Raw genomic sequence first — 26,073 nt, 5'->3', positions numbered from 1 at the left:
TTTCATGTTTTGAGAGATGACACAGATATGCATATCTTCCCTGGATAACTTTTAATGAAGTTTATATCCTTCTTGGTTCTTTCAGATGGTGAGAAGCAAAAGCAAATTTCAAGTTTTTCTACAGTTTTGGTGTAGTAAATACTGTTGTTTTTTCATGGCTCCATCACACACAATCTAGAACAAAACCCCATTCATGTTAAATTAAAAGACTGAGCAGGGCTTGTGAGGAGGAGTCACTCACCATATACTGTCTCTCCAGAGATGGAGAAGGCATGACCCTTGCATTCTTTGTGGGGAACTGGATATAGACCCTCGATCCAGTGACTATGAAAGCAAGCTATTGAACACATTTCTAATAATGGCAACTTTAGCAAATGAAAAAAATTGTTTTCAAAAAAGAAGTACAGAAAAAATAACAAAATCATTTGGTCTGTATGTAATAATTGATGAAATGCCAAGTTTTTCTTGCATATTACATTTATTTAAGTAAAGGTAAGAAGATGAATTTGAAGTAAATGATATGCAAAGGATGGGTTTTGAAACACTTCTTGGACCTGCAGACTTGGTCTAACCCAGCTGACAGCACACATTCCTTTGTCTAACTTGAGTAAAAAGGTATTATTTGTATATCCTATAGCCTATCTAGAAGAAAATTTAGAAAGAGGATTGTCAAGAGTTCTGATTAATTCAAACTACCTTGTCAAATCCTTAACAGTTTGACAATGGTCCAAAACAAGGAATTCTGCAAAGTTCTTACTAGTACTTAAAATGGAGGAAAGGCATTAACAGAGGGAGGAAATTAGTCTGGGGTAAAAAGAAGGGGGGTGTTGGTAGTGATGGAAAGGTTAAAAGAAAGGGAAAAATGTGATGGAAAATTATTTTGTTTAAAAGCTGGCATTTGGTATTTTCAAAGGGCAAAATGTATTTTTTGTTTTATGACAAATGAATGTAAAAATGTGCATGCCTTGTGGCCTAGAGGACAAAACAGTAGGATCAATGTTCTTTTTGTACTCTATGAAGCTTGAGATTAAAGTCCCCACTGATAAACTGAACATTCTTTAAAAGTGACCAGAAGCAAACAGTGTCTGTTTGCTGCTACTTTATTAGAAAGATACCACTGAGAATAGCTAAGAATACTATTTGATCTTAAACAGGTTGACCAAATTATTGCAGTTGGCTCGAGTACATGAGATGCCTTCTGCAAATTATTGTTTCTGGTTATAAACCTTTATAATATCTCAGAATGAATTATGTATGTATTTCATGTTTTCTTTTCTTTTATCAGCCTTGATGTTCTCATTTCAAGTTTCACCCTAGCCTCCTAATAATGCAATATTGAGGCCATTCAGACACTAATTATGCCTCCATGGCTTTCTTGAAATGACTAAATCAGCATCAGTTCTATAATTATCATGAGTAAGTTTGTATCTGTGCCTCACACCACATGAAAAGCACAACTTTAAATGATTTATGAATATATGCATCTGTAACATTGAATGTGCACTTTCTAATACTATACATACAAGAGACATAGAGATACTTCAAACATATGTTCACCTGTGTGTATGTTCTCAGCTTCACTGAACTCGGCTGGGTATCTTACACAAACACAGCCTGATTGTATACAAATTATCGCATTGTTGTTTTCTTAATAGATGTGTATGTGAAATACCAACAAAATGTTTACATTTAAGCATCCTGACTATTTAGATAGAACAAAATATAAGCAAGTGTTCATCAAGACTAGTGTTCAGACTTGATAATTTTATAATTTTCTTTATGTTTATATAAAGTCTAACAAGAATGACTGGCAGGACAGAAAGAATTATACATATACAAATGCAATTCCTTTATATTTTCATTGTTCTCCTTTTAAATTATTGATGTTGCCAGTAGTCATTTGTCAAGAAATCAAGATATATATACTGTAGTGTTACATTTCTGTACATTTGTAAACTGTGCCTCATAATGCTTATATTTCAAGTAAAAGCAAAAATAAAAGAATACTGTAAAATAAATAATATTCCTAAATTCTTAATAAAAAAGTTGTGAAGAATAATAAACATATAACTTAAAACATAAAGAGAGCTTATAGACAGCTTTGAGTCACTTATACCCTGCAGAATCACCTGTGCATTTGGGAGCTGATAAAGATAAGTAGACCTACACAACACAGCATCTTGTGATGTGGCACAGAACCCCATAGCCCACTTTGGTCTCTGATAACAACTGATTTCTGAATTTCTCTCCTCCCTCCTTTCCTCTCCTTCAATACAGATTCTTTGTTTTGTATGAAAAGTTGTGCTGATCACTGGTATTTTATGACCTACATTATTACCCTCTAGGTAGCAGAATGATAGTGCCAAACTAATTATTGCATTGTCTAATTTTAAATCCAGGTCTAGCGAGATTAACAACTTGCACATTAATTCTGAGCATCAACTGTGCACCTAACATAATGCAATTTTAAATGAAAGAAGCCTGCTCTGAAAACTTTTATATACTTTCATCTGGATCATCAGCTAATGTAAATTACTACAGCACCATTAACTTCAATGGAATTATGCCAGTCTTCCCAACTGGATGATTTGGCCTTTTTTTTTTTTTTTTTTTTTCCTTTAAATTCAGGAAATGTTTCTGGTTTGAGGCATGTGAATGTCAGAGGAGAAAACACTGATTTCACTTATAAATGTAAGATCTCATCTACGTAACCCCAGAACGTGTCTGTTAAACTCAGTGGATTAATTCCAGATTTTCATCCCTGTAAATGAGATCAGAATTGGCTTGGAATGTGCTTTTGGTTCCTTGACATCCTCCTCCCCCAATACAAACACTCTCAGTATAGAGAAGGATTTTTCAGTTCTTCCTAATTAAATTTTAAAAGATAGAAAAAGAAGGACATTCACAGTCATGGAAAGTGTGAAAACTGCTTTGTAGATAGGTAGAAAACCAGACTTGGCAATGTGTCCTTACTTGCTGTTTCATCCTGCTAATTTTTGTGAAGAAACTTATGTGTTGGAAAAACATAGAAGCTCCCTGTATCTGAATGCTGTCAACAGTCAGGCAAATTTGGATCTAAAATGTAGTTTTGGATCCTAAAAAAAAAAAAATAATAATTTCATGTACTGAAAAGAGAAACAGTCCTGTATAAGTACTGAACCATGCCAATCTAGCAAAAAAATTAAGTAATTGTGTAACACAGTGGGTATAAAGTTTCATTGCATTAGAAAGCTGCTGAATTGAAGAGTCTTAGAGTATTTAACTACCCTTCCAGCTGCATGGAAAGAAAAAATGTCGTTAACAATATCCTCGCCATATATTTGCCATAATAATTGGCAAAACCCATATAATAAAAACAATTAGTTTGGCATATTGTATCCCCAGAATCAGAATCCTATACACCCAAGGTTGTGGTACTAATGGCATCCTCTGCCTGGCTGCTGTAGGCTATGTTGACCCCCAAGATAATATTCTGAGGTACTTTGACTCATGTTTAATTCTGATTAAGTTGTGCAATTGTATCAATTTAAGGTCAAGGTCTTGAATAAATTCTTTTGTGAGAACTACTAGCAGGTCTTTTAAAATTAAAAAGACTCATGTGTCTAATGGTCTTATGAGAACAGAATTATAAACTATGATCTTTAAAATAAATTGTAATTTTATGGATACTTATTAAGAGAATTTATTGTATTGGTAATTTGGTATAAGTACTGCTGCCAGTTTAGTGACTTGTAACAGAAGAAAAGAATGCAGCATCTACTAATTTTTGTCCTTGCTTTTGATATTGTTGATTTGAAATGGGGAGAAGCTTTTTAAAGGATTTTTAAAGTTTGTGATGTCTTTCTGTGCAGTAAGAATGACCTGCAAGTTGTCATGCTCTGGCCCTGATCCAGCAAAGCACTTAAGTGTGTGCTTAACTCTGAGCATTCAAGTTCCATTTACTGTAACGTGATTACTCATGTGCACAAAATTAAGCACATACTTAAGTGCCTTGTTGACTGAAGTCTGTGCTGTGCATTTAGCAAGTTTGATCTTTCTAAGGAAGCTAGAAGAAGAAAGTACAAGTTAGCAAGATTTAATTGTTATATTACACACAGTGGCGAAGGATGCTCCTTTGAATAGCACAAAACCCAGTAGTATTAATTTACTTTGCTAAGTTCTTTATCTTCTAAGTGAGACAATATGTTTCTTGTAATGGAAGAATAGCATATGTAGAACAGCTGTGTTGCTTAGGTTATCTGAATAGAGATGTTTGAATAATGTTTTCTTTCTTCAAAAATGTAAAATAAGCTTGTCTGAAATGTTGGTGCTTTGGCACATTGGAAATTTATTTTATTTTGGATATTTGATAAAGGCTCATAAACATGACATTCTAAACAATTAATACCTAGCAAGAATTTTAAAAAAAATATTTCACTTGTTTAAAAACCTGTACAGAATGAAAAGCTTTAGAGATGACTGCTCAGATAGATTTATAATATTATTTCAAGGCTAGAATACACCCAGATCAACACCAAAGGCAATGTTTAAAACATTAATAATTAATTATATATATATATATATATATATATATATATATATATATATATATATATATATATATATTATTATAAGTCATAAACCTTGTTTTAATTTTACTATTAAAATAATTTCTTACTGTGAAGATCAATAACATAGTGTCAGGGTGTTACTTAGAGGAGGATATTTGTCTTAGAGTAAGGGAAATTTTAGACATTAAAAGAAAAAAAGTGAATAAAAGTTTGCTTCTAAAGCAAGAGCAAATAAAACCCTGTGGGTATTTTATCAGACATGCAGATCCTATGGCATGTAATTTTTTAGGGAAGCCTTTTCACATGCATGTGTGACTTTGAGCAAGTCCACTGCTGTGCTACATCTTTGTCCCCTTTAATTTTTAGGTTGATTCCATTGTAGAGTAAATGAGAGATATTTTAATGTACATTCCAAGATGAGATACAAAGATTTTTCGATATCAAGGGCTTGGAAAAAGCACTTGGGAAAAAAATTGCAAGCATACTATTGTTTGATTTTTTACCATTCCCTGTTCCACTTTCTCTCCAAGATAAAATTTTGTGGGTTTTTTTTTTTTTTTTTTTTTTTCCTAGGCATTGTCTAAATTAAGTTATTAAGTATTAAGCATTATGTAAAATACATTTCTGTTATTGATAATCATTAATTGTGGGTTTTCTAGTGGGATATTTAGTCAAAGTTTCATTGTAAGAACCTGTTGCTCATTAGTTTGTCAAACATAAACAATTGGGCAGCAATTTTCATGCCAAATATGTGCCTTGGGCTGTTTTTTAAAACTTTCCAGCAAATATGGTCAGCTGATTCTCAGAATGCACTGAGGGAAAATCTGGTTTGCTCAAGTTAAGAAATTTCTGAAATATTTTGTTGACTAATGGCTTGTAGTCAGGCTTGGTGTTTGGGAAGGCATATTCCTCTACCACCAGCCTATAAAAGTCTTCCTCAGTGTGGAGAAATCTGAGCCTCAGTAAAATTGTTTGCATACTTTGTCAAAAGTTCTGTGTGCAGTAGGTGTATCCTTTCCTGGGGCTTGCAGACCTGAGCAGGACTTGCTCTCAGTTTTCTCTTTTCAGTTGCCAGTGGTGCTAAAGAGAAATACAAAGATAATAAGGGTGTCCATCAGATGTTCTCAGTCTTCCTCCTACAAATCACCAGAAAACATGGAATAAGAAGCAGCTTGATTAGAATTCAGAAGAGGGAGACCATCAAGGAAAGTGAAAGAAAGAAAAACAACGAAAGAAAATGTGTCCAGACACAGGAAAAAGGCAAAAGTCAAAGGTCATAAAATGTGATGGTAATTTAGGACAAGGACTTATGAATGAGACAGGTATTAGACAGGGGTGCACATGGGAACGACTGTGATTAACGTATGGAAACAGGGAGAAAGATGCTGGCACCAAGGCAAAGAGAATATTTGCCTATGAAGGAGTTAGAGACAGGAAAAAGAGGGAGAACATATTTCTAGCTGTCGTTCCTTTGTCTTGGTCTTTGTTGGACCGTTAAATGTCTCTGATTTCTTCTGGCCTTGTGTGGGCACCTCATCCTCTTCTAGTTCAAATAAGGAGAATGTTTTTTAAGTGAGAACAAGTTATTAATGTATTTGTTAAGTCAAACTACAGAGATTAGTGTGGTTATTAAGCACTTAATGAACAAGATTGTGAAAAACAAAAGACAAAGAAAAAAAGCCCTAAAAACATTCAATTCCTTCCTAAAGTTCCCCAAGAGGGACTTTCTGTATTAAAGCTTGCTTTAAAATAATTGGAGAAATTGTAGTAAAAATGCATTTATGACCAGGGTAAAAAATATTAAGCACTCAAAATTCAAAAAATGCCAGAAGGCATATGTCTTTTCAGATGTTCATATGACAAACATCTATATATTGTTCTGTCATGCAGAGCACTTGCTAAATTAATATTTTTTGTTGGATACTGTGAACAACTTCTCCTCCAGGACTAAAATGGAAAATAGAAGTGACTTCAGAGGACTGATACTTTTATGATGCCAAAAGCATCAAATATTCAGAAAGATGGTAGAGAATGAGCAATAAAGGGTTTGTCCAGAAATCTCACTGAAATCAAGGTGATTGTTTAATACAGAAGTGGAAATGTACAAAGAAGAGAACAAAAATATTGGAGATGCTATCTCTTAAAGCCCCAGAATCTAACCCAAAGTAGTTACAATCATAGAAATCATCTATTTTTGCACTGGCATAGCTAAGATGTAAAAGTGCCTCTATGGAGAGATGTTCTCGATATAATTTTTTTCTGTTTCATACAGTCAGGAATTACACTAAACATGGCCAATAGTCATAGAATCATAGAGGGATTTGGGTTGGAAGGGACCTAAAAGTTTGTCTAGTTCCAATTCCCCTGCCATGGGCAGGGACACCTCCCACTAGAACTGGTTACTCAAAAGTCTCACCAAGCATGGCCTTGAACACCTCTGGGGATGAGGCATTCACAGCTTTTCTGGGTGATCCACTCCAGTGTCTATTTTTTCACAGTAAAAAATTTCTTCTTAATATCTAATCTAAGCATACCCTCTTTTAGTTTGAGAGATCAAGTGATGTTTTGTTAGATTAGGTACCAGCCAGTACCTAAATCAGCAGGCTGTGTGCTAAGGAGTCCAGGAAGACTTTACACATTCCTGGCTTAGATGTGTTTGAGGTGAAACTGTGCAGATCAGTGGTGTGGCTAGAAGGTATTTCATCCTTTGCAATCTCCTGGGAAGAACCTAGAAGTAATGTGTAACAATATTTGGTATGTATTACTCTGTGTTTAACCATTATCCCATTGTTTACTATGGGACTTCTTTATGGCATTAGTTCAACTAAATGTTAGTTGTTAGTATGCAAAAAAGAGACAATTACTTTTGATCTATATTTAAAAATACTTTAGGGTCTACACAGGTGTCATTACCTCTTGGAATATGAGCTCCAGCTAGCTGAGGCATCCATTAAATTCATGCTGACACACAAGACTGTGGTCTGAAAAGGCAGCAAGTGAATCTTGAGCTGCAGAGACTGGAGTTCTGTATGATGGTCACTCCAGCCAGAGAGAAAAGGGAGGCCCAGGAGGGGCTATCCTGCCACACACATTCTGGAAATGTCCCAGGATGTGGGACAGAGAGGCTGCTCAGTGGGGATCCAGATGGTATAAACATCTGATTTGAGTTGCCTGAGCTCTTAAACAGATTGTGCTCCTCACAAAGGAATAAAATAATACATAATCGCCAGTGACCAAAACTCCAAAAAAGAACACTTACAGCCTGTTTATTGCAGCACATCCTAGTATGCAATGACAGCTGTGGTTGCCTCACATGAGGTCTGAGGATGGGAGACTAGGAGGGATTCCCCAGCACAGAGGGAGGGAGACAAGCAGGAGGTCCTGCCCTGGAGGTCTGCACTTCCAGGGAGGTCTGTACTTCCAGCACACAAGGGGGATACAGGTGCTGCCAAATTTCAGCATTAGGAGAACTCAGACATTGCCATTTTGAAAACTTGCTTTAATTTACAAATAAAATCAATATAATTTAAATCACTAAAGAATATATCTCTGAACATTGTTGTTTTTATTATAATTCTTAAAAGCCTTTAGTAGACCTACCAAGTAGAGACTACAAAGTTCACATGCATCACATCAACATCCCTCCCATAGGAGCATACTTAGATAGTTTTATTCTTTGTTTTCTGTTATTTTTGTTTTGTTTCCACAATTCGCTTGGCTTAAATGATATTAATCTAGATTTGCTGAAAAGGTCTGTGAACCTTTCAAATATCTAGTCCAAGTTTGGAGTTTGTAACAAAACCCAAAACCAGGCAAGTTTTATGTGGTTTTGAATTTCATTGTAAACGTTTCACCTAGATGTTGAAACAGGCTCCAAGAAACATTCCCAGTTTTAAAGTCTATGAGAATTTCCCATTCAGAAGGATCAGCACTGGTGTCACTTTAACCAAGGAGTGGAATTTATCCATGTACAGATGAGCCCAACAAGGCCTTCACTTCATCCTAATTCACATCTCAAAATAAGAACTTAATATAGTATGTAAGTCTTATGTTGACCTTCTGCACAGAGATGAATGTCAACCCATACAAATATATGCTCCATGTCTATTGTTTCAATTTGTGTTATTTTAATGTGTCAGGAGAAGCCTGGAGGAAAAAAAAAGGTATATAAAATTAAAATACTGAGGTTAATGAAATACAAAGATTGTTAAACACTTTCTTTCTAGGTTAAAAAGTTTAAAAAGCACTTGTGTTTATTGACTAAAGCCTTATGGTAATTGCCAGTTGGTTTCCTACAGGTACAAGTCACAGAACTCTGTAACTGACCAAGAAACTCATCTTTCTCTTGAGAGAAAGCGTGCATAGTACCATGATTTGCGAAAAAAACTATGGGAAAAGAATCCAGATGCCTAAAGTAGCAAAGACAAAAGAATCCTTTTTATGTTTTACGATGATTTTTAGACCAAGCTCATGACCCTGGGATTGTGATGACTTAGTGCCTGATGCTGGCAACACTAGCAGAGGCAATATGCTGTGCTGCAGATGTCAGCATCAGAGACTGCTAAATGTAACTTGTGTAGGTGGGTCAAATTAGGGGATACCAGGGGCTACTGATGTGTTGCCTGCATTTGGAGCAGTTATCTGCTTGCCAAGGTGGCTGCTTAATACCCACAAGCCCTTGTAGAAGGGATGATGAGCAGCTGTGTGCACAGGCAATGGGCTGACCCAGCCTCTGGGCCCGCTGCTCAGAGCCACCCGATGTTGAGGGCATGGAAAAGGTGTCAGAAGAGCACGGTGCAGACTGGACCACAGCGGGTGCTGTGGCTGGGTGTCGCCTGCTGGCTGCTCAGGACAGCTGTCTAAAGCTATTTCAATAGACTCCTGTTGCTATAGCTATGTTGCAAGTTCTAAAAATAGCTCTCTACATCCCAAAATTCAGTTTAACTGTATTTTCCTGTGTATGTTTTGTTATACTTCGGACATACTGGGAAGCAAAAGCAATATCTGCTCCAAACCAGCTCCTTGTTTCAGGATACTTTTGTTATTTAACTGGCAGTGCTCTCCTTGTGTAGCAGTAACTAGTTATCCTTAGCTGTCCAAGTGAGCCAGGAACACCTTCCATATTCTTAATAAGCAGAAGTCTGTCTAGCACTTTTGCTCTTTTTATTTCCAATCTTTAGGCACAGTCTTGTCATACAGGCTGGCTACAGCCTTCCAAAAGTGTGAAAGGTGCCTATTTTCACCAGCAGGTAAAAACCATTTTGGATTAACTAAATCACTGCATGCATCAACCAGACAGGCTTTCCTGTTCTTTCTTTTCCCTCTCCATTACCTGGGTAGGATAGGGACTGGCTGACAGCTCACAGCAGCTTCTGCTGGCAACTAGTTCAGAGTATTATTTAGGCCTACTATATTACTGCAAAGGGAAACAGACAAGAAATGAGCCTATTCCAACTCCTCCAGATGCTAATCCCCTGGGTCTGGTCTCCCCTTCCTCCTCCAGAGCCTTAACTGCCTCTACATCTTCCATTTTTACTAAGAAAATTTAATCGGTCTCCTCTATATCCAGGACGGACAAACAACCCTCCGAAGCCATCCTTAACTCCACAGCAGGACAAGGAAGCGAGGAAGTGAAACCACTCCAGTCCTCTAAACCAGAGCCCAGGAACAGCATCCGGACAGCACAGGCTTCTTCCCTGTGAGAAGGTAAAAATGCTCTGAACAGTCCCATCAGGTGCAAGCCCAAGAACGTGGATGTGTCTCGTGGGAAGCTCTCACTGCCCTTTCCGCAGCCGCGGTGACGGGGAAGCGGCGCGCAGCCGTGCGGGGCTGGAGCGGGGAGAGCCGGTGCTGGGGAGCCCCGAGTGCGAGAGGCAGGGCCCGGTCCGTGCCGCCGCCTGGCCACCGTACGCCTTCCCTGCCGGCACGAGGCGGCCGCACGGCCCGTCCAGCAGCCCCCCCGGGGAATCCCTCTGATGCAAGGGGAGTCCCCGGCAGCTGTGGGCCGGGGTAGCTGAGCTGGCTCCCTGCCATCCCCCGCCGAGCCGGGCTGGGAAGTGCGGGGAGAGGGAGGTGTGGCTGCCGGGGCCCCTCAGCCATTGCCGGCTACCGGGATCGCCTCTCCGCGGCTGCTAGGAGCCGGGCTCCGGCGGGCAGCGGCCGGGGCTCCCCGGGAGCGGCGCGGGGCCCCGCACGGCTGCGCGGCCCCGCCGCTCGGGCCGGGACGGCACTTCCACCCCGGCCATTTTCCTCGGGCGGGAGGCGGCGGCGACCCGCGAGCCCCGACGCCGCCCGCCCGCCCGGGGCCGCGGCGCAGGAGCCGCCGGCCGGGGCAGCCGCGCAGGCCGCTGCCGGCCGAGCCGGGACGCCCCACCGGCCCCAGGCGGGGAGACGCGGGGCGGCCGCGCCGAAGCGGAGGCGGCCGCAGCCGGGGGCAGCTCCGCCGCCGGAGCCCGCCCGCCCGCCCCGCGGGTGCCGCTAGGCCCCGGCCCCGCGCCGCCGCGCCCGAGGGGAGCCCCGCTGCCGCCGCTGCCGCCGCGCAGGGAGCGCGCTGCGCGCTGCCCCCGGCCCGCGGCCCCGCGGAGGGAGCGGAGCCGCGGCACGGACGCCCCGCCAGCCCCCGCGGGAAGCGGCGGCCCCCGCGCGCAGGACCGCGGAGCGCCCCCGCCCCCCGCGCCGCTCCCCCTTTGAAAACTGATCTTTGGCTCTTCGCGTGAAAGTGATTTGAATTTGGCTCGGCGGCGCTCTGCGCAGGCGTCCAGCTGCTGGCATGCTGGCTCCTTGCAAAGCAGCTGTTTTGGGTTTGAAATTCCAACATGGCAGAGGCTGCAGTCAGTCTTCCCTTCAAAAACTTGGAATGATTTCAAATCATAGGCACCTTCACTTAACCCGAGCCCCCATTCATCAGCAAACACATCGGATCGATGCTACTCTAACCTATCGAGTTCTTGTACCAAATCTCCAGGTAAGAGGATCTTTTTTTTTTCCTTCCCCCCCCCCCCCCCCCACTCCCCCAGTCTCCCTACCATCGTTTTACATTTTTTTAAATCTTAAAGATCTCCGACACAGCCGCGTATTAATTGCCTGTTCGTGCCCTAAATATTTTGCCTATTTTGCGGTCTTTTTCTGATACTAAGCACTCCGGTCTGCTTGGCTGATCGTAGTCTGGAAAGTACAGATATACAATCGCAGTGCATGGTTTTTCCTCCTTGATCATTGCCAACAATAGTAGGCAGATTAAGAGTTCGCGATTGCAAGCTCCCTCCCCACCTCCTTCTCCTCTTAATTGGATTTATTTTTAAGTTGCTTTGAAAATAATAAACTGCAGGTAACGCGGGTCTGGACATTGAGGCAACTAACTTCTGACTAAATAAGTGCAAATAAGAATCTCGCAGAACAAAAGTTAGGTTTAAATTGCTGTGTCTTGGCTGGGGGGGGGGGGGCACGAATATGTCAGAGGAGCTGTTGCAGTAAAATGTAAGCACATCATGTTGGAGGGGGTACAGCGTGGTGGGCGTATTGTTGGCTCAGGAGGGAGAGAAAGATGTATAATTTAATGGTATATACAATCCACTGATCCTATTACTATCCTCCCTGGAGCTCTTGTTAGTTTCAATGGGAGTGAGTGAAATTGACATGGACTTGCATTCCTGGTCATGTGCTTTTTTTCCCCCCTTTCTTTCTTCTCTTGTGATCTGAGATCCCCTTTTTGTTGATGTTGCTTTCCCACTTAATTATATGCATGTAGGTTAAATGAATACCTGACGAAAGGGCCCACGTTTCAAGGCAGTGACATTTGATAGCTGAGAGGAAAAGTGGCTTTAATGAAAAGCAACCTTTGGAATTCCTGCTTGTGAAAAATCCAATTCAGCTTTTTGTGCTGCCAGCAAGAAATGATCAGTAGCACCAGTGTTTATGGTATGTCCGTTTTGGGATCTACTTCCTTTGCATCTAAATAGCAAAGACAAATTTAAATAGCATGATAACGCACTGAGGACTCTGCATGCAAATATTTTGTAATAAATACCTAATGTTTAATAGTATATTTTCTCGTATATATATAGGTGTTTTTTTCCTCTTGCTATCATTTGTTTATCATTTCTGCTTCAATCATGGCATTAGTTTTGTCCATTGTATTGATCTCAGTTGTGAAACCTGAAGTTGCATGTTACCAGCAGTGCACTATACACACCACTGAACTCCGATGGTATGTAAATTAGTAAAACTCGGCGAGTGGAGAGGGCAAAAACGTGTAGCAATGAATATATACACCTACACATCTATGTGCTCATACATACATGCCTAAAATGCATCTTTTTTTCCTTTTGCAAACTGGTATTTTTTTAGTAGTTATTTAAACTCCAGCTGCTTTTCCCTCTCTTTCTTTCTGCGTAATCAGCTGCTAGAGATTTTAACTGATGTGGGGTGAGGGAATGTTTTGCATGTAAACAAACAAAATTACTGTTGTGGTCAAATGCTTAATATAATTTAATAAGGAGTATTTTATGCTCAGTTTACAAGTGTCTGGTTCACACTGCTCTGCTCTCAATGCTTAACAAAATGAAATAATCAGGTGCTGGAACTGGCTTTATTTTAATGGTCACTCTCCAGACCCCCATGCTGCCCCTTCCTCCAAAAAAGTCAGATAAGATGGAGCACGGGGAATTTCAATAGAGCTCCTTGTGTGCAGTAGATGCACCTCTAGGTATGCAGTTAAGGCTAAGGAAGTAACAACAAAAGTGATTATTAGTCTGTTTTGTGCAACCAAAAAGGGGTTCACTTTTATGTTCACTTTTAATTGTGTGTGATAGTAACAAATAAAGATGGAGAGAGACCCTAGGGGAGAGAGAGAAAGAGTGTGCATGTGTGTGTGTGCATGTGTGTATTTGGGATAAGGGTGAGGTCTGCCGTGTGTGGCTGATGATCTCTCGTAATAACATATCTGAATGCAAGAAAGAAATTGAGAGACAGTTGCACAATGTACACTCCTATTTTGGTGTTGTAGGTGACTGTATTGCTAAACATATCCCAGGTGCTATGTGATGGAAATGATCTGATTGCATTTTGCATTTAGAACTTGTTGACTTTGGAACAATCAATAAGGCAACTGTTTATTTTAGATGCACATAATTTGCTCTGAGAAATGTTTTAAGGAGAAGAGCAAGCAAGCGAGAGCGGAACATTTTTTTTTTTTTCCTAGAGCTGTTGGAGCAAATGTGATTGCCAGATGGGAGATTTCCCTCTGTGATGTTAAAGCTGTAATATATATTCAGAGCAGATTGGACTGCTGCTTGTGATGAGGAGGATATTACATTTATAAATTTTAAATCGGGAATTGGACAGTATGCTGAGAGCTGAAATTGGATGGTGTGGACGGTTTGGACTGTTAAATGCAATTCCCAGATAATAATAATAATTATAGTAGCAGTGATATATGTATGTATAATAAACATGATACTATTAGGCAGCTATATATATTCTATGGTGCTTAAGTATATATTTTCAATATGACTTCTCTCTTTCCTTGCTTCCCTTAAAATGCTAAGGATTGAGGGTGATTGGGAGGGGGTGTTCAAAATGCTAAGGATTGAGGGTGATTGGGAGGGGGTGTTTAAGAGCCCACTGTTAGGAGAAATTAAATATAATCAGGTTCCTGTTTCAGGAAAAGTTTTGCTAAAATTCTTTCTGCAAATTCATCTCTTTTTGAGTTTTTGTTTTGCCCGTGCATGTGGCCTGACAGTGCCACAGTCCTGAAAGACTGGGAAGTGGGAACTAGTCACACTCGAGCAGCTCTGCTGTTGCAAATTAAAAGTGTGTTGTGGTCAGGAAATGAAAGCTACAATGTCTCTTTTGAACAAGTCGTTTATCAAGAGAAACATCTATCAAGCAGTGACTTGTCACATTGATCCTCTAAAAGTTAGGTCCGAAGTGGAAGCTGCTTTGATGTTTTTGATGCCAAATTTATAAAATTGAGAAAGCTGGAGAGAGTAGGACTGATTTGCGCTTAAAAATTCCTCTGCTCTGGGCGTGACAAAATCATCAAGTATCTCTGATATAAGAGTTGGTAAACTAAGGAGGTATCGGATCTTCTACCTTGTTTTTATTTTCACATGGAAACTTTAGCTTTGCCACACAGGCAATTTCTTTTCAGGCTTCTAAAGATCCTGTCTGTATGACTCTCTGCATTATTTCGTCGGGGATATTTTCTTGCTTAGGAATACATCTGTTGCTTCCAAATGGAACCTTTTTTTGTTGTCTTTCTGATGGTATTTATAGAGTTCTGCTTGAGAAGGCAATTTTTTTCCTCTCTTCTCAGTCTTCTTTCTTCTTCTTCTATTTGTAATCTCAGTTTCCACCTCTCATCCCTGTGAAGCAAAGTTTCTTTTACTGCCAAAGTAATGTTTATTGCAAGTAAGGTACATTTAAAGGTATCTGTTAGCACAGCTTAAAACATGTTAAGAGTACTGCTAAGTGTCTCTTCCCCTTCTGATTCTCTTTTTCTATTATCCATTTTTAGCACATGAACCATGCTTTCATTCTCAACAGGAGCAGTGTATTTCAAATTGAATGCAAAGTTAATATTTCAAGTAAAAAAAAAAGACCAAAAGAAAGCCTAAAATTGGTGTTTTATCTTTCTCTATTTTCAACCATCTAAATAGTTTAACAACTTCACTAAAAAGTTTTTCATTTTGCATAAAGTTTGTGTTTGGATTATAAAGGAATCCTTTTGAAGAAACAAGGGTTTGGTGTTTGGTTGTTGGGTTTCTGTTTTCTTTTCTGTGCTTTTTTTTTTTTTTTTTTTTTTTTTTGGCTAGGTTATGAGTGAAATCTTCCTTAAAGCAAGATGCTATGACTTCTTTTCTTCAGTGTCGTAAATGAGACTAACACTGCTTATGAATACTTGATAGAGACCCATTTGAAAATAGGCAACAAACAGCAGCGTGGTGGGAGTTTTGGTGAGTGTTATAGTTGCTAATTAATCATGTTTGAAATGAAGGAATCATAGCATGGTAATAAAGGCTCATTGTTGTTTGATGTTTGTAACAGGATGTGACTCCTACATGAATCTGGTGGGTTTGGAGGTTTTGTTGTTATTTCCTCCCGTCATATTAAGATACCTTCAGTATTAGCTCGAATTGTTTTTATGTATTGCAACATTGTGCAAGAACAGGAATGTTTGCTTATTGTAGCATCATTTTAGAAATATTATGATTGTATTGTTATTGATATTTTCATCATACAGTTCATGGGAAAAAATGACTGGTCTTATGTCATTAGCTGTTCTTTAAGCTTTTTTATAGTTGAGCATAGTCAAACATTTTTTGTGGTTTATTTTCATGATACAAAATGCCCTACTATTTTTATTTCTTATAATTGAAAAATGGCACTTGAACTTTTGTGCCCTACTTGCTTGTGTGTATGTAGTAAGGGATAGCAACTAAAAATATATTCCAGAATAGTTTGTATACTAGCCCTTTAAAAATTGAACTCTATAACACTTGGATGGTGTTTTTGTTTTCTTGGTTTTGTTTCTGTTATGGCTCTTATGAGATGTGTCATCTTTGGGCTTTAGTTTTCATCTCTCTATTAATAACTGCTATAGACAATGGAGACAGAATCTCTTTCAAAATACAAAGATTTAGTTTCAAAATTTAATAAAGCTATTTTATGCTGAATGAACAAGGTTTGGAATCTGCTATTGTTTAGATGCTCAGTTTCTTTTAAAAATATATTTCTTAGAGGAGAAATATTCTGTATGGTTCCTGTAAATAAGGTTATTCATTGAATGCATACAAGAAGCATTGAATATGATGACTGATCCTTCTGTAGTCCTAATCATCAATTAATAGGCTTATCTGCTTGTTAGGAGTGGGTTTAATGGTACAAAATCAGCATGAGACCTGTCTATATGAAACACTTGTATGTTGTTTATGACAGACTGAGTTTTGATCTTGCATCCCCAGATCTAATAATAGAAATATTTGGCTCTTTGCCCCCAATCAATATATCTGTTAACAGAAAAAACTTCACACAATACTTTTATAAAGTGCTGGATGTATTGATACCAAGTTGATAAATTTAATTACTGGGGTTTTACATTGATTCATTGATCTTATGATTGGAGGAAATTGTTCTGCAGACATTTCTGAAGTATTGAGGAATATTGTATGTCCATAAAGCTTGTTTAATTGATAAATCAGCACTTTTTTTCCTTCTCAGTTATTGATAAGACATAAAAATAACTGTAAAAATAATTTGGAATAAGCTGATTAGAAATTCTCATGTGCTACTAACAGAGCAGATGAGAAGCAGTACTATGGAGGTGAAAAAAATGAAGTTTGAAGTGGAATTGTACCTACTGGGCTAGTGAAAAAATATTTAGCTTTAAAAAGATAAAATAATTTACAGTTCTCAGAATCTGGACCATGGTGGCTTTTTTTTGTTTGTTTGTTTTTGTTTTGGTTGTGGTAGCTTGCCTTTTTTTTTTTTTTTTTTTTTTTCTCCTTCCTTCAGTACTATGCTTTGACTCATTGGAAGCTGTTTTAAATTAGATATTATGGATGTATGGAATTTTAGATAAGCATCTGATCCAAAATGAATAGTATAGCTATAAAAGCAATTTGAAGAGCCATAAATTCAGGATTGCGTATCCCTGATATTGTTGCAGAGTATTAAAATCTTGCTGCTAGAGATGCTATCCTCTAAGTGAAAACTTATCTTCCTTATGGGAAAGATGACTTCAGGGAACTCTCAGCTGGGAAAAGGCCCAGAGGTTTTTTTTTGTTGTTGTTTCTAAAACAATAATTAAAAAAAATCCAATACGTAGAATTAGTTACAGGGATATTTTCCAGGTGAAAAACCTTACGGGAGTACTTGGCTCCATTTCGGTGAGGTATGTGACCTTTTCACCCTATGTCAATGATATTTTTATAGAGTGTGTGAGAAATGCGAGTATAAAGAAAATTCCTTAAGATCATTCAATTTTTATTTTTTCTTAAAAAAACAAAAGAAAAAAATCTCTCAATCAAAACAACAGCTCTCCCTTAATGAAACTGATGAAATTGTATTCCTTTAAAGAATGGTAGTTAATAGAGAAGAACAGAGACAACCACTTGCCAGATGTTGCTGCGGGTTGGACAAATACAGTCTTACCCTACAAGGAGCAGACAATCCTACACTGGAAGTGTAATGGAGGTCAAAGGAAACCTAAGTTTTTCAGACTTTTAATATTGTACCTGCCATCCGCTGGATGCGCATGTTAAAGAGAATGCATATATCTATTATATTTCTTGGAAGATAATTTGTATTTGCAGCAATCTACTATACACAAGTGGACTTCACTACTGTTACTTCTAAATACCTGTTGGGGTTGGCCCCGCTTTGTGACAAGTGAGGGGAAAAATGGAAAGAAAAATAGCTGGTCAGTCTTGGTTACCAAAATCTTGAGAAACTGGGGGAGAGATCGGGCTTTGACAGGTCAGTTTAAGAATGGGATGAATACAAAAAAGTGTAATCTGCAGAAAGCACCACTGATTATGGGCATGCGGAGATGTCTGCAGTGATGAAAATGTGGAGTCTCTGCTTTCGTTTTGCTGAGCTCTGTTGCTATGAGGTATCGGCACACACAGAATGTTAATAACAGTATTGTGTGTCTGTTCCAATAGTGTTTCGAACGGTACCTGTCAAACATATCATAACACTCAACTATCTCTTTAATCATATAAGCAACACTCCTTACTGCAAAAGCTATTGTATTTGTACAATAGAAAGAACAGCCATACATTATTTGAATAATGGACTAAAACTTTGTTCTTTAAACCATTTTTCTGCAGAGAGGAAAAAGTTTCATGTATCTTGGATGTAATTAAAAATAATGTAGCTACAGATGACTGTCATGCCACTGGCTGATTTTTACATTTTTTTTTCTATAATAGTCTATTAAGTGTGTAGTCTGATATGCCATGAAATACTGACATAGCAATTACCAGTCATTTAACTGTAACTGAGAAACTCTTTTCTCAGTTCTTTTATAGTGTAGCTACAGCTAGCATATTGCTAGTTAAATTTCAAATACCCTGAAAGGTATGTGGACAAAATGCTGAGATTATTTTGATGTGATTACAAATTTTGGTGATGTAAGGACATTTTTGTTCCAGAGTGCTTGAAATCATGTATTACCCAGACTTTCTGTTGTCTGTTTTTAACCCTTCTGTGTTCTACTTTTAATCTGTTCTGTACTCTGTTAAAACACGTGGCTCACCTTCTGCAGATGAATTGCTCAATGTATGAAGATGTATGCCACAGTTAATTTTGTGTAATATTTTAGAATGTATGCATGTGTCATGCTGGTTATAGATTGGTGATGATAAATTTATTTGAGTAATGTGTATCTTATTTGCATTAATACCTTAGCAGTAAGAGCATACTGTGGTCAAACTTCATGAACTAAGATAGCGGTCTCACATCTAATTGAGCAGGATCTGAAGGAATGATTTTCTGATACAGGTCACAATTGAACTTTTTGTTTCTCTTCTTCAGTGTGGTAAAATGCTTAAGGGACACATGAAGGCATGTTTGTGTAACTCCTACTAATCTGAAGGGAATTTGTAAATGAATATTGAGAGGAGATGGGAGAAAGGGCTGAACCTGGTAGGTCACAGGGGTTTGTGGCAGGAATGTATCTTTATGTTTTCATTTAAGATGTTTTGGGGTTTTTTTACCTGATTTAGAATAACAGCTGTTTGTCTTTTAATATGTTGGAAATAGCATCTCTATTTTCATCTGAGATGATTTTTCCTTTTTGTCTTATCTATTCTAGCATACAAACAAGTAATTAATAAAAAAGAATTTATACAGTGAGCTTGAATTATCACTTAATAAAACTTAAAACTGTAGTGTTGCAAAGATATTCCTAGACAGTACAACTGATTTTGTGTGCTTGTCTGCTGGAGACATGGTGAGGGGAAGAGCCAAAAATTACTTTATATTACTGAATAATGGCAGAGAGTGGATGGGAATGATAAAATGATATGCAGAAATTATTAATCCATAACAATAGTATCAATATTGACATTTAAAATATTATGAACTCGTAGCCCTACTGTACAAACTGCTGTGGTAGCTGTGCTTTTAGGTGAAAGTAGCTGTATATATGCACTTATGGCTCAGTGTGGTCATGTTGAAAGTATGAACCTACTCATCACGGATTCTGAGAAAGTGCAGGTTAACATCCTCTGTGTTCTTATACCTTCTGATTACTTCAACCTCCTGTGTTGACACAGAGAAAGAAACAGCTAGATTCTATGCTGGAAGAATAAGGTTTGCAAGCACTGACTGATATTAGGTATCCCATTGTGATACCTAAACCAAATTTTAAAAAATCAAGCATCCTTTTCAAGTTAAACTTGAGAAACAGAGAAAGGAACAGCAAAGATGTTTCTGAACACATTTGAAGGAGCACCATTTACTTTCAAAAGAGATCTTTCCCATCACTTGTGGATAGCTCCACCATGAAGAGCAATATCAAAAGATCTCAGAAAAGTAACTATTCTTTTATGTCTTCGGGAACTCAGATGCTTACAAGATTGTTTCTGAGAAAGAAAAGAATTGATCCTATTTTCAGTCCCTTGTTGTTGGCATTTGTGGACCACATGACTAGATACAGTATTGTAGAAATATACTCTTAGTATGTGGATACAATTCTGTTTCCCCTTGCAGCTCTAAAATAACAGTGCAATGTGGCCGTATGAAAACTCAGTTTGGAAAATGTTTTTATTAATTTGTTTTGCATTCTATGTAATTGTTTTATTTAATATACATATGGAGTTTGCTGGGGATCTTTAAGCTTAATAGATAGGTCATCCACATTATTAAAGTAGAGAAATTAAAATTAAAATAGTCTGTGTTGTTTTTTATAGACTTAAAGTCATCTGTGATAATTTGTGAACTGGTTATCTCCAGTCAGAAAACTGTTGGGTTTAAACATAATAAAATTTAAACCATCAGCATTCAGTTATTTTTAATATGGAAGAAGACTGTAAATTTAGTAGCTCTTCAATTAAATGAACACTTTATTTACAAAATTAAGTGGTTTTGTGTTTAGTGATCTTAGATCTTTATATCATAAGGCTTTATATTAACTCCATAACTATAGTGGTACTGTATTGAGCATACAATAAATAAGCAGATATTTAATTTTAAAGATAATAATTTTTCATGTGTTCATAGAATTTCTGATAATTTTTTATTTCTTGCTCTTTTCCTTCAATAAAAGCAGTAATATTTTGGAAACTGTTCATGCTGCAATTAACCTTTCTTAATCATTGATTTTCATTTTGTGCTTTGACTTTCATTCATTGTATGTCATACTCCTGTCCTGCGTAGGCATTCTTTATACTACAACACTGATTTATTTTTCCACATTCAGTTTTAAAAACTTCAGTGGTAACATGAACCATGATGGGTAACCATGGTCATCCCATCAAGCAGTGTTATTCGGATTGATGTCAGTAAATCCTATGTATGAGGCACTTGTCATTATTTGGCCCCTAGCATTTGTCAGTGTGGTAGTCATCAAAGGCACATTTTAATATGCAGAGAACATAACTGTTGAAACAAACTGTTCAGTAAATATCAGAAGCCTTTATTTTTTAAAGTTAGATATAGGTAAAATATATCTCACTATGAGCTATAGGTAAAATAGTTCTCATAGTGTGCATATAGAGACTGAATAAACAGTGGCTTAATGCATGACATTTTTAAAGTTTTCACTAGTTAGAAATATTCAGTTATAATTCAGTTATGTTATCCATTTGGTACAGAATAACAAATTGACACTAATATTTATTTGGAGTAATAATTTTCAGCATTAATTAAGGAAAGCTGTTTTGTTATTGAGTAATTAGCAAATACCACCCCACCCCCACTTCCCCAGTAGAAATTGTAGAATTCACTACTTTCATTCATGACAGGCAAGTCCTTTTTGGACTAAAGTTGCTCTCTTTTTCGGAGCGTTACAACAGCTGCAGTTTGAGCTTGAAGGGTCTGAGTGGCTGAGATAACATCACAAATAGTATTGCATCTCAGAAAGTGTAATTCAACTTTCCACTTTTGGGTGCTTGGTTATCAGAAGCACTGAGTCCCTGGAATTTCTGTTGACTTTGGATATGCAGGTGTGCAACAGATTTTAGAAGCTAGGTGTTATAAGGAATTTCCCCAGAAAATAGTAGGCATTAGCTTTATTTGTACTTCTTAAATGTTCCAGTCTCCCTCTTGAGGTATTAATGCTGTATGATAAAAGAAACAGAGCTTTTGCTTTTTCTGGTGATCGTAAAAACACATTTGAAATTCATCAGGACAAAAATACATGCATTAATAAAGGCATAAGGGATGATTAATTTGTGATTTTGCTCAGAGAAAACTTTAAACTATTTGTTACTGTGTAGATGTTCCAAGGAACAAAATGCAGAATAGATTATGCTATTCTAATTGCAAAATCTTCCTTAGCTATCTTCTCCCTCCTCCTAATCATTCTTCTTTCCCCCTCCCCCTCACAGCTTTTTTAAACAATTATGGGCATTGTGCTCCTTAATGGTGCATAGTTACTGTAAAGATAGATGTCCTCAAATAATGAGTTTCTAATAATAATCAGAGGCACTTAGATTAAACTGGTTTTGTATAGAAATCTTACAGTATGAAAAAGTACATCTAAAATCCTGAGATATATTTACAGGAGCTAAGCCTATTTACAGAAAACTAACCCAATTTTGTATCCATACATGTGTGTGGGGTGGGGGCAGTGGAGGTGTATTGAATGTGTGCCTATGTTTTTTTCCACCTGCTTTAAAGACTTCAGAAGATTTTTGGTTTTTTTTAGTATAGATCTCTATTTTGCTTTCTGATAACAGAATATATTTTAAAATCACAACCTACTAATTAGCTTCTGTGTTTACACTGGAAAGCTTGCATCCGTTCAAATGACTTTTACCGCACTCTTCTTTCGATCTGTTGCTTCCCCCACCTCCCATCCTCCTCCCTCACTCCCTGTGAGGTTTATTACATTAGATTTGTTGCTTTCTTCCTTGTTCAGAAGTTCTGAAGGCAAGTAAATGAAAGTGCTAAGTACAGTAACAGATAATTGTTACTTGAAAGAGTTGTTGCTACATTGGTTAGCAATAGTATCTTTTCTAACAGGTACTGAATCAGCAAGGCTGTACAATAAAAAGAGCAAAAAAGTTTAACTTATTGTTTAGAAATACATATGCCATTTAAATGGAAACAAACCCCCAGATCTCCCACATACCTTTTGGGGTTTGGAGAACAAAAGCTTACTTGTATGCTCCAAATTCCCCTGGGCCTTAATTTGCAATACCATTATTTAAGCCTGGCTGATACAAACCCATTGCAGAGAAATAGTATCTTTCCTTCCTGGCTTTTCAAAGCCATTCTATGCCCTCTTCTCTGCCTACTTGCATCCCCCAGAACCCCCCTCTTCGTTCCCAGCCTCTTGGTCTTACCCTGCCCCTGTGAAACTCTTTTGTATTTGAAATGTAGTAAACAGAAAAATAGTGAGCTTATAAAACGCAGAAAACTGCCATTCTGCATGGTTTTACTGACATCACTACCAACACATATGTAATTCCATATTCTGACTAAGAGCAAGGCTATAATCACTTTAATATCAGTTGTGTCCTCTACCAGGTGACCTGTAGTAGTTTATTGTAAAGATAAGCACCCCAATATAAGTTACTTCTTCTCTAAGTCAGATCTTATAGAAAATATTAACCATAAAGTGAGGAGAAACTTGTGCCTGCTTAACATGCTTCTTGGGGGTGCCAGGCTCTCTGGATGCAGTACTGGCATTGTCAGATGCTCAGCTGGAAGCTATTCTGGAACAGAACTGGTTTTGGGTGTAATCCCTAACAGCTGAGAGTAAATACAGGCATCACTTTAGCTTGATGCAGTGTTGAGCACTACAGCTGTATTTATTTTGCTGCTAATAAAATGGCAGCCTACTTTGTCATTAAGAGGCTTGTCTTTTTGAAATAGCAATTGAGGTGTAATACTGAGTGTTTGAGTTAGTGGAATGAGCTAAGAAATAGATGAGCTGCGTTCCTGACTGTGGGTGGAAGGATGGTGAATAATACGTGCCTTGGCGTGGCATCTGCCAAAAGCATTTTTTCTCTTCCCCCCTGCTACGCTGTTCTAATTTTGAAAGGTATAAGGTATTCTAATAAGCAAAGGGGAAAAGAAAAAAAAGTAAAAGGGAAAAAAACTTCCAAGCAAGTCATTATAGCACATCTCAATGACTGTGCCTCACACTTAATTTAATTAGAAGACAACTGCACTGGAAAACTGGTCATTTTAATCGTAGTTAACAACTGGTTCTCTCCTACCCCCACTCAGAACTCATTATATGCCACATTGTATAATGTAATTTCTTCAGGAAAATTAAGTATAAATAGGTATTGTGTAGTTAAAATAATGAAGTTTTCATGAAAGATACTAACTTATCATTTAACTATGTTTTTAGAGGAGAAAAGAAATATTTTTCTTCTGGTGTTTCTTGTTTACTATATCAAACAGAAAAAATCCCTGCTATCAAATTGGGATATTTTCTAAATTTTTAAACAAAAAAGTGACTGCATAGCTATTAATATGTTCATTATATGGTAAGAGGGCACTGAAGGAAGTGAAACATTGTATATATATGCATGTTTCTTGTAAGATAACTATTTTCAGAAGGGATTGCTGTTATGTTGTAAAATAATTTACTAGTGTATGGTTTCTGAAATGGTGTGGGTAGTTCAGTGCTGGATTTCTGGCAAGACAGTTTCGTAGTTAGCTGTAATAAGACTTATTTGCTGTCAGTAGTAAGATAATGAAAAATAAAGTATGATTTAAGGAAAAAAATCTATCCATTTGCATTTGTCCACCAAATTCCAATTGGTGATATGTTTGTTGGGCTGAGGTATTAAGTGCTCTGTGGACTGTGTTTCAACTAGTGTATGATTGACTAGGTATATTAGAGTTTTTTACTTAATGCCAATGCAAAATTTGACCCTAGTTTTACCCTGGGATGTTTTTGCTTTTAAAAATATCCACACTTCATGAGTACTCTAGTGATTAAAAAAATTCATTGTTGTTATTTGGGGAGGTGTGTCTCTATGCTATAGTAAGAGTAACTTACTGAATTGATGTTGAATAGATTTTATTTTTTTATGTTGATTCCAAAGTTCAACTATGTGAATGCTGTATCATCTCAAAATTTTAAATCAACATTTTATGCACTGTGCCAAAGCACCCATGAGCTCGTTAAGCAAAGACTTTTTCAATTATATCTTTTGTTTATGCATGTATTTATACTTGACAGAAATCCTTTAGGGGTTTGGTTTGCTGTATTAATGCTTACAGTGTATTAAGAGCACATAAAATATGGTAGAGATGTCAGTAAAACCATGCAGAATAGCAGTTTTCTGTGTTTTATAAGGTCACTATTTTTCTGTTTACTATATTTCAAGTCCAGGAGTTTCACAGTGGCAGGCTAAGACCAAGAGGCTGTACTTACAGATCTAGTGCTGGTAGCTTCTGCTGTATTTGAGTAGCTGCTGAACAGTTCCTTGGCCAGACATCCAGCCTCTAGAGGGCACAGCAGTAATCTCCTCTGCCAGACCCTCACCCACACAGTCATCTGCACAAAGTTTTAATGCTGGCACCTACAAAGAGAATTCCACTCATGTTGCATTAAAAAAAAATATCTGTATTCCTCATTTTCCTGGAGTTTTGCTACAGTGATTTCCTTTTCTTTTTCCTTCTTTATTCTCGGAAATGTTTCTGTATTTGACTTTTTTTTCCTCTGGTGGTGATCTTTATTAAAGTAGACTCAAATCCATTATATTGCTGACTTGCAGATATTTCTTCACCTGGTACAAACATTTCTTCAGTTATACACTGCTTTTTGCTGTAGTAAAGACTACAGAAGCCAGTGCAGATAATTTCAGACTTCCACAATTAGATACTAAAATTCCTTATGTACTAAAATCTGGATAATAAATAATCCAGGTGTGATTAAATCTAGTTAATTCTGCTTCAGTTGCATAGGTTCAATGGCTCAATCCTTTTCTATTGTGAGATGCCATATTACAGCTTTTTATTCTCCTATAGATTAATGTTACTAATGTCGATATTTATGTGAAGTCATACTTGTTCTCCAGTTCACTGTGATTCTCTACTCTAGTATATCACTATTAGCAATCAGGTTTTCAATAATTCAAATTAATCTGATGGTCTGCTTTGAATTTTCCTTAGATGTCCTCATGTAGAACAAAAAAAGCAAATATTCCTGGATTTGACACCAGGAATGAAGACACCAGTCTGCAGTTCAGTTTTGTTCTAAGACTTTATGTTTAGGGAGAAATGCATATTGAAGAAAAATTCCTTGCAGAGTGTCATTAACCACATAGACAACTTTTTTTTTTAATAGTGGTATAAGCTGAACAATTTGTGCTTGAAAAATTGGCATGAA

The 26,073-nt window shown here is 37.6% G+C and overlaps 1 protein-coding gene and 1 long non-coding RNA gene across 5 annotated transcripts in view; both read left to right on the top strand.

Annotated features, from left to right (window-relative positions):
* Window positions 1–10,139, top strand: part of LOC144246697 (uncharacterized) — a 233,201-nt gene extending 223,062 nt beyond the window's left edge. Inside the window, exon 4 of the long non-coding RNA XR_013340366.1 lies at window positions 10,120–10,139. This is a non-coding gene — a long non-coding RNA (uncharacterized LOC144246697). The remainder of the gene's footprint in view (window positions 1–10,119) is intronic.
* The window catches only part of FIGN (fidgetin, microtubule severing factor), a 105,476-nt gene continuing 89,538 nt past the window's right edge, over window positions 10,136–26,073 (top strand). Inside the window, exons 1-2 of one of the 4 annotated variants that reach the window (XM_021528567.2) lie at window positions 11,170–11,514; window positions 12,298–12,467. In XM_021528567.2, coding sequence (XP_021384242.1) covers window positions 12,443–12,467 — 25 coding nt within the window. In that variant the 5' untranslated portion in view covers window positions 11,170–11,514; window positions 12,298–12,442. Of the gene's footprint in view, window positions 10,257–11,169; window positions 11,515–11,990; window positions 12,468–26,073 lie in introns of those variants that run through there. The other 3 variants (XM_077785000.1, XM_021528570.2, XM_021528568.3) reach the window with 3 other exon arrangements.

This window comes from Lonchura striata, chromosome 8 (genome assembly GCF_046129695.1).
Source record: "Lonchura striata isolate bLonStr1 chromosome 8, bLonStr1.mat, whole genome shotgun sequence".
NCBI lineage: Eukaryota > Metazoa > Chordata > Aves > Passeriformes > Estrildidae > Lonchura > Lonchura striata.
Note: the sequence above shows the minus strand (reverse complement) of the source record. Positions and strands in the feature narration are given on the sequence as shown.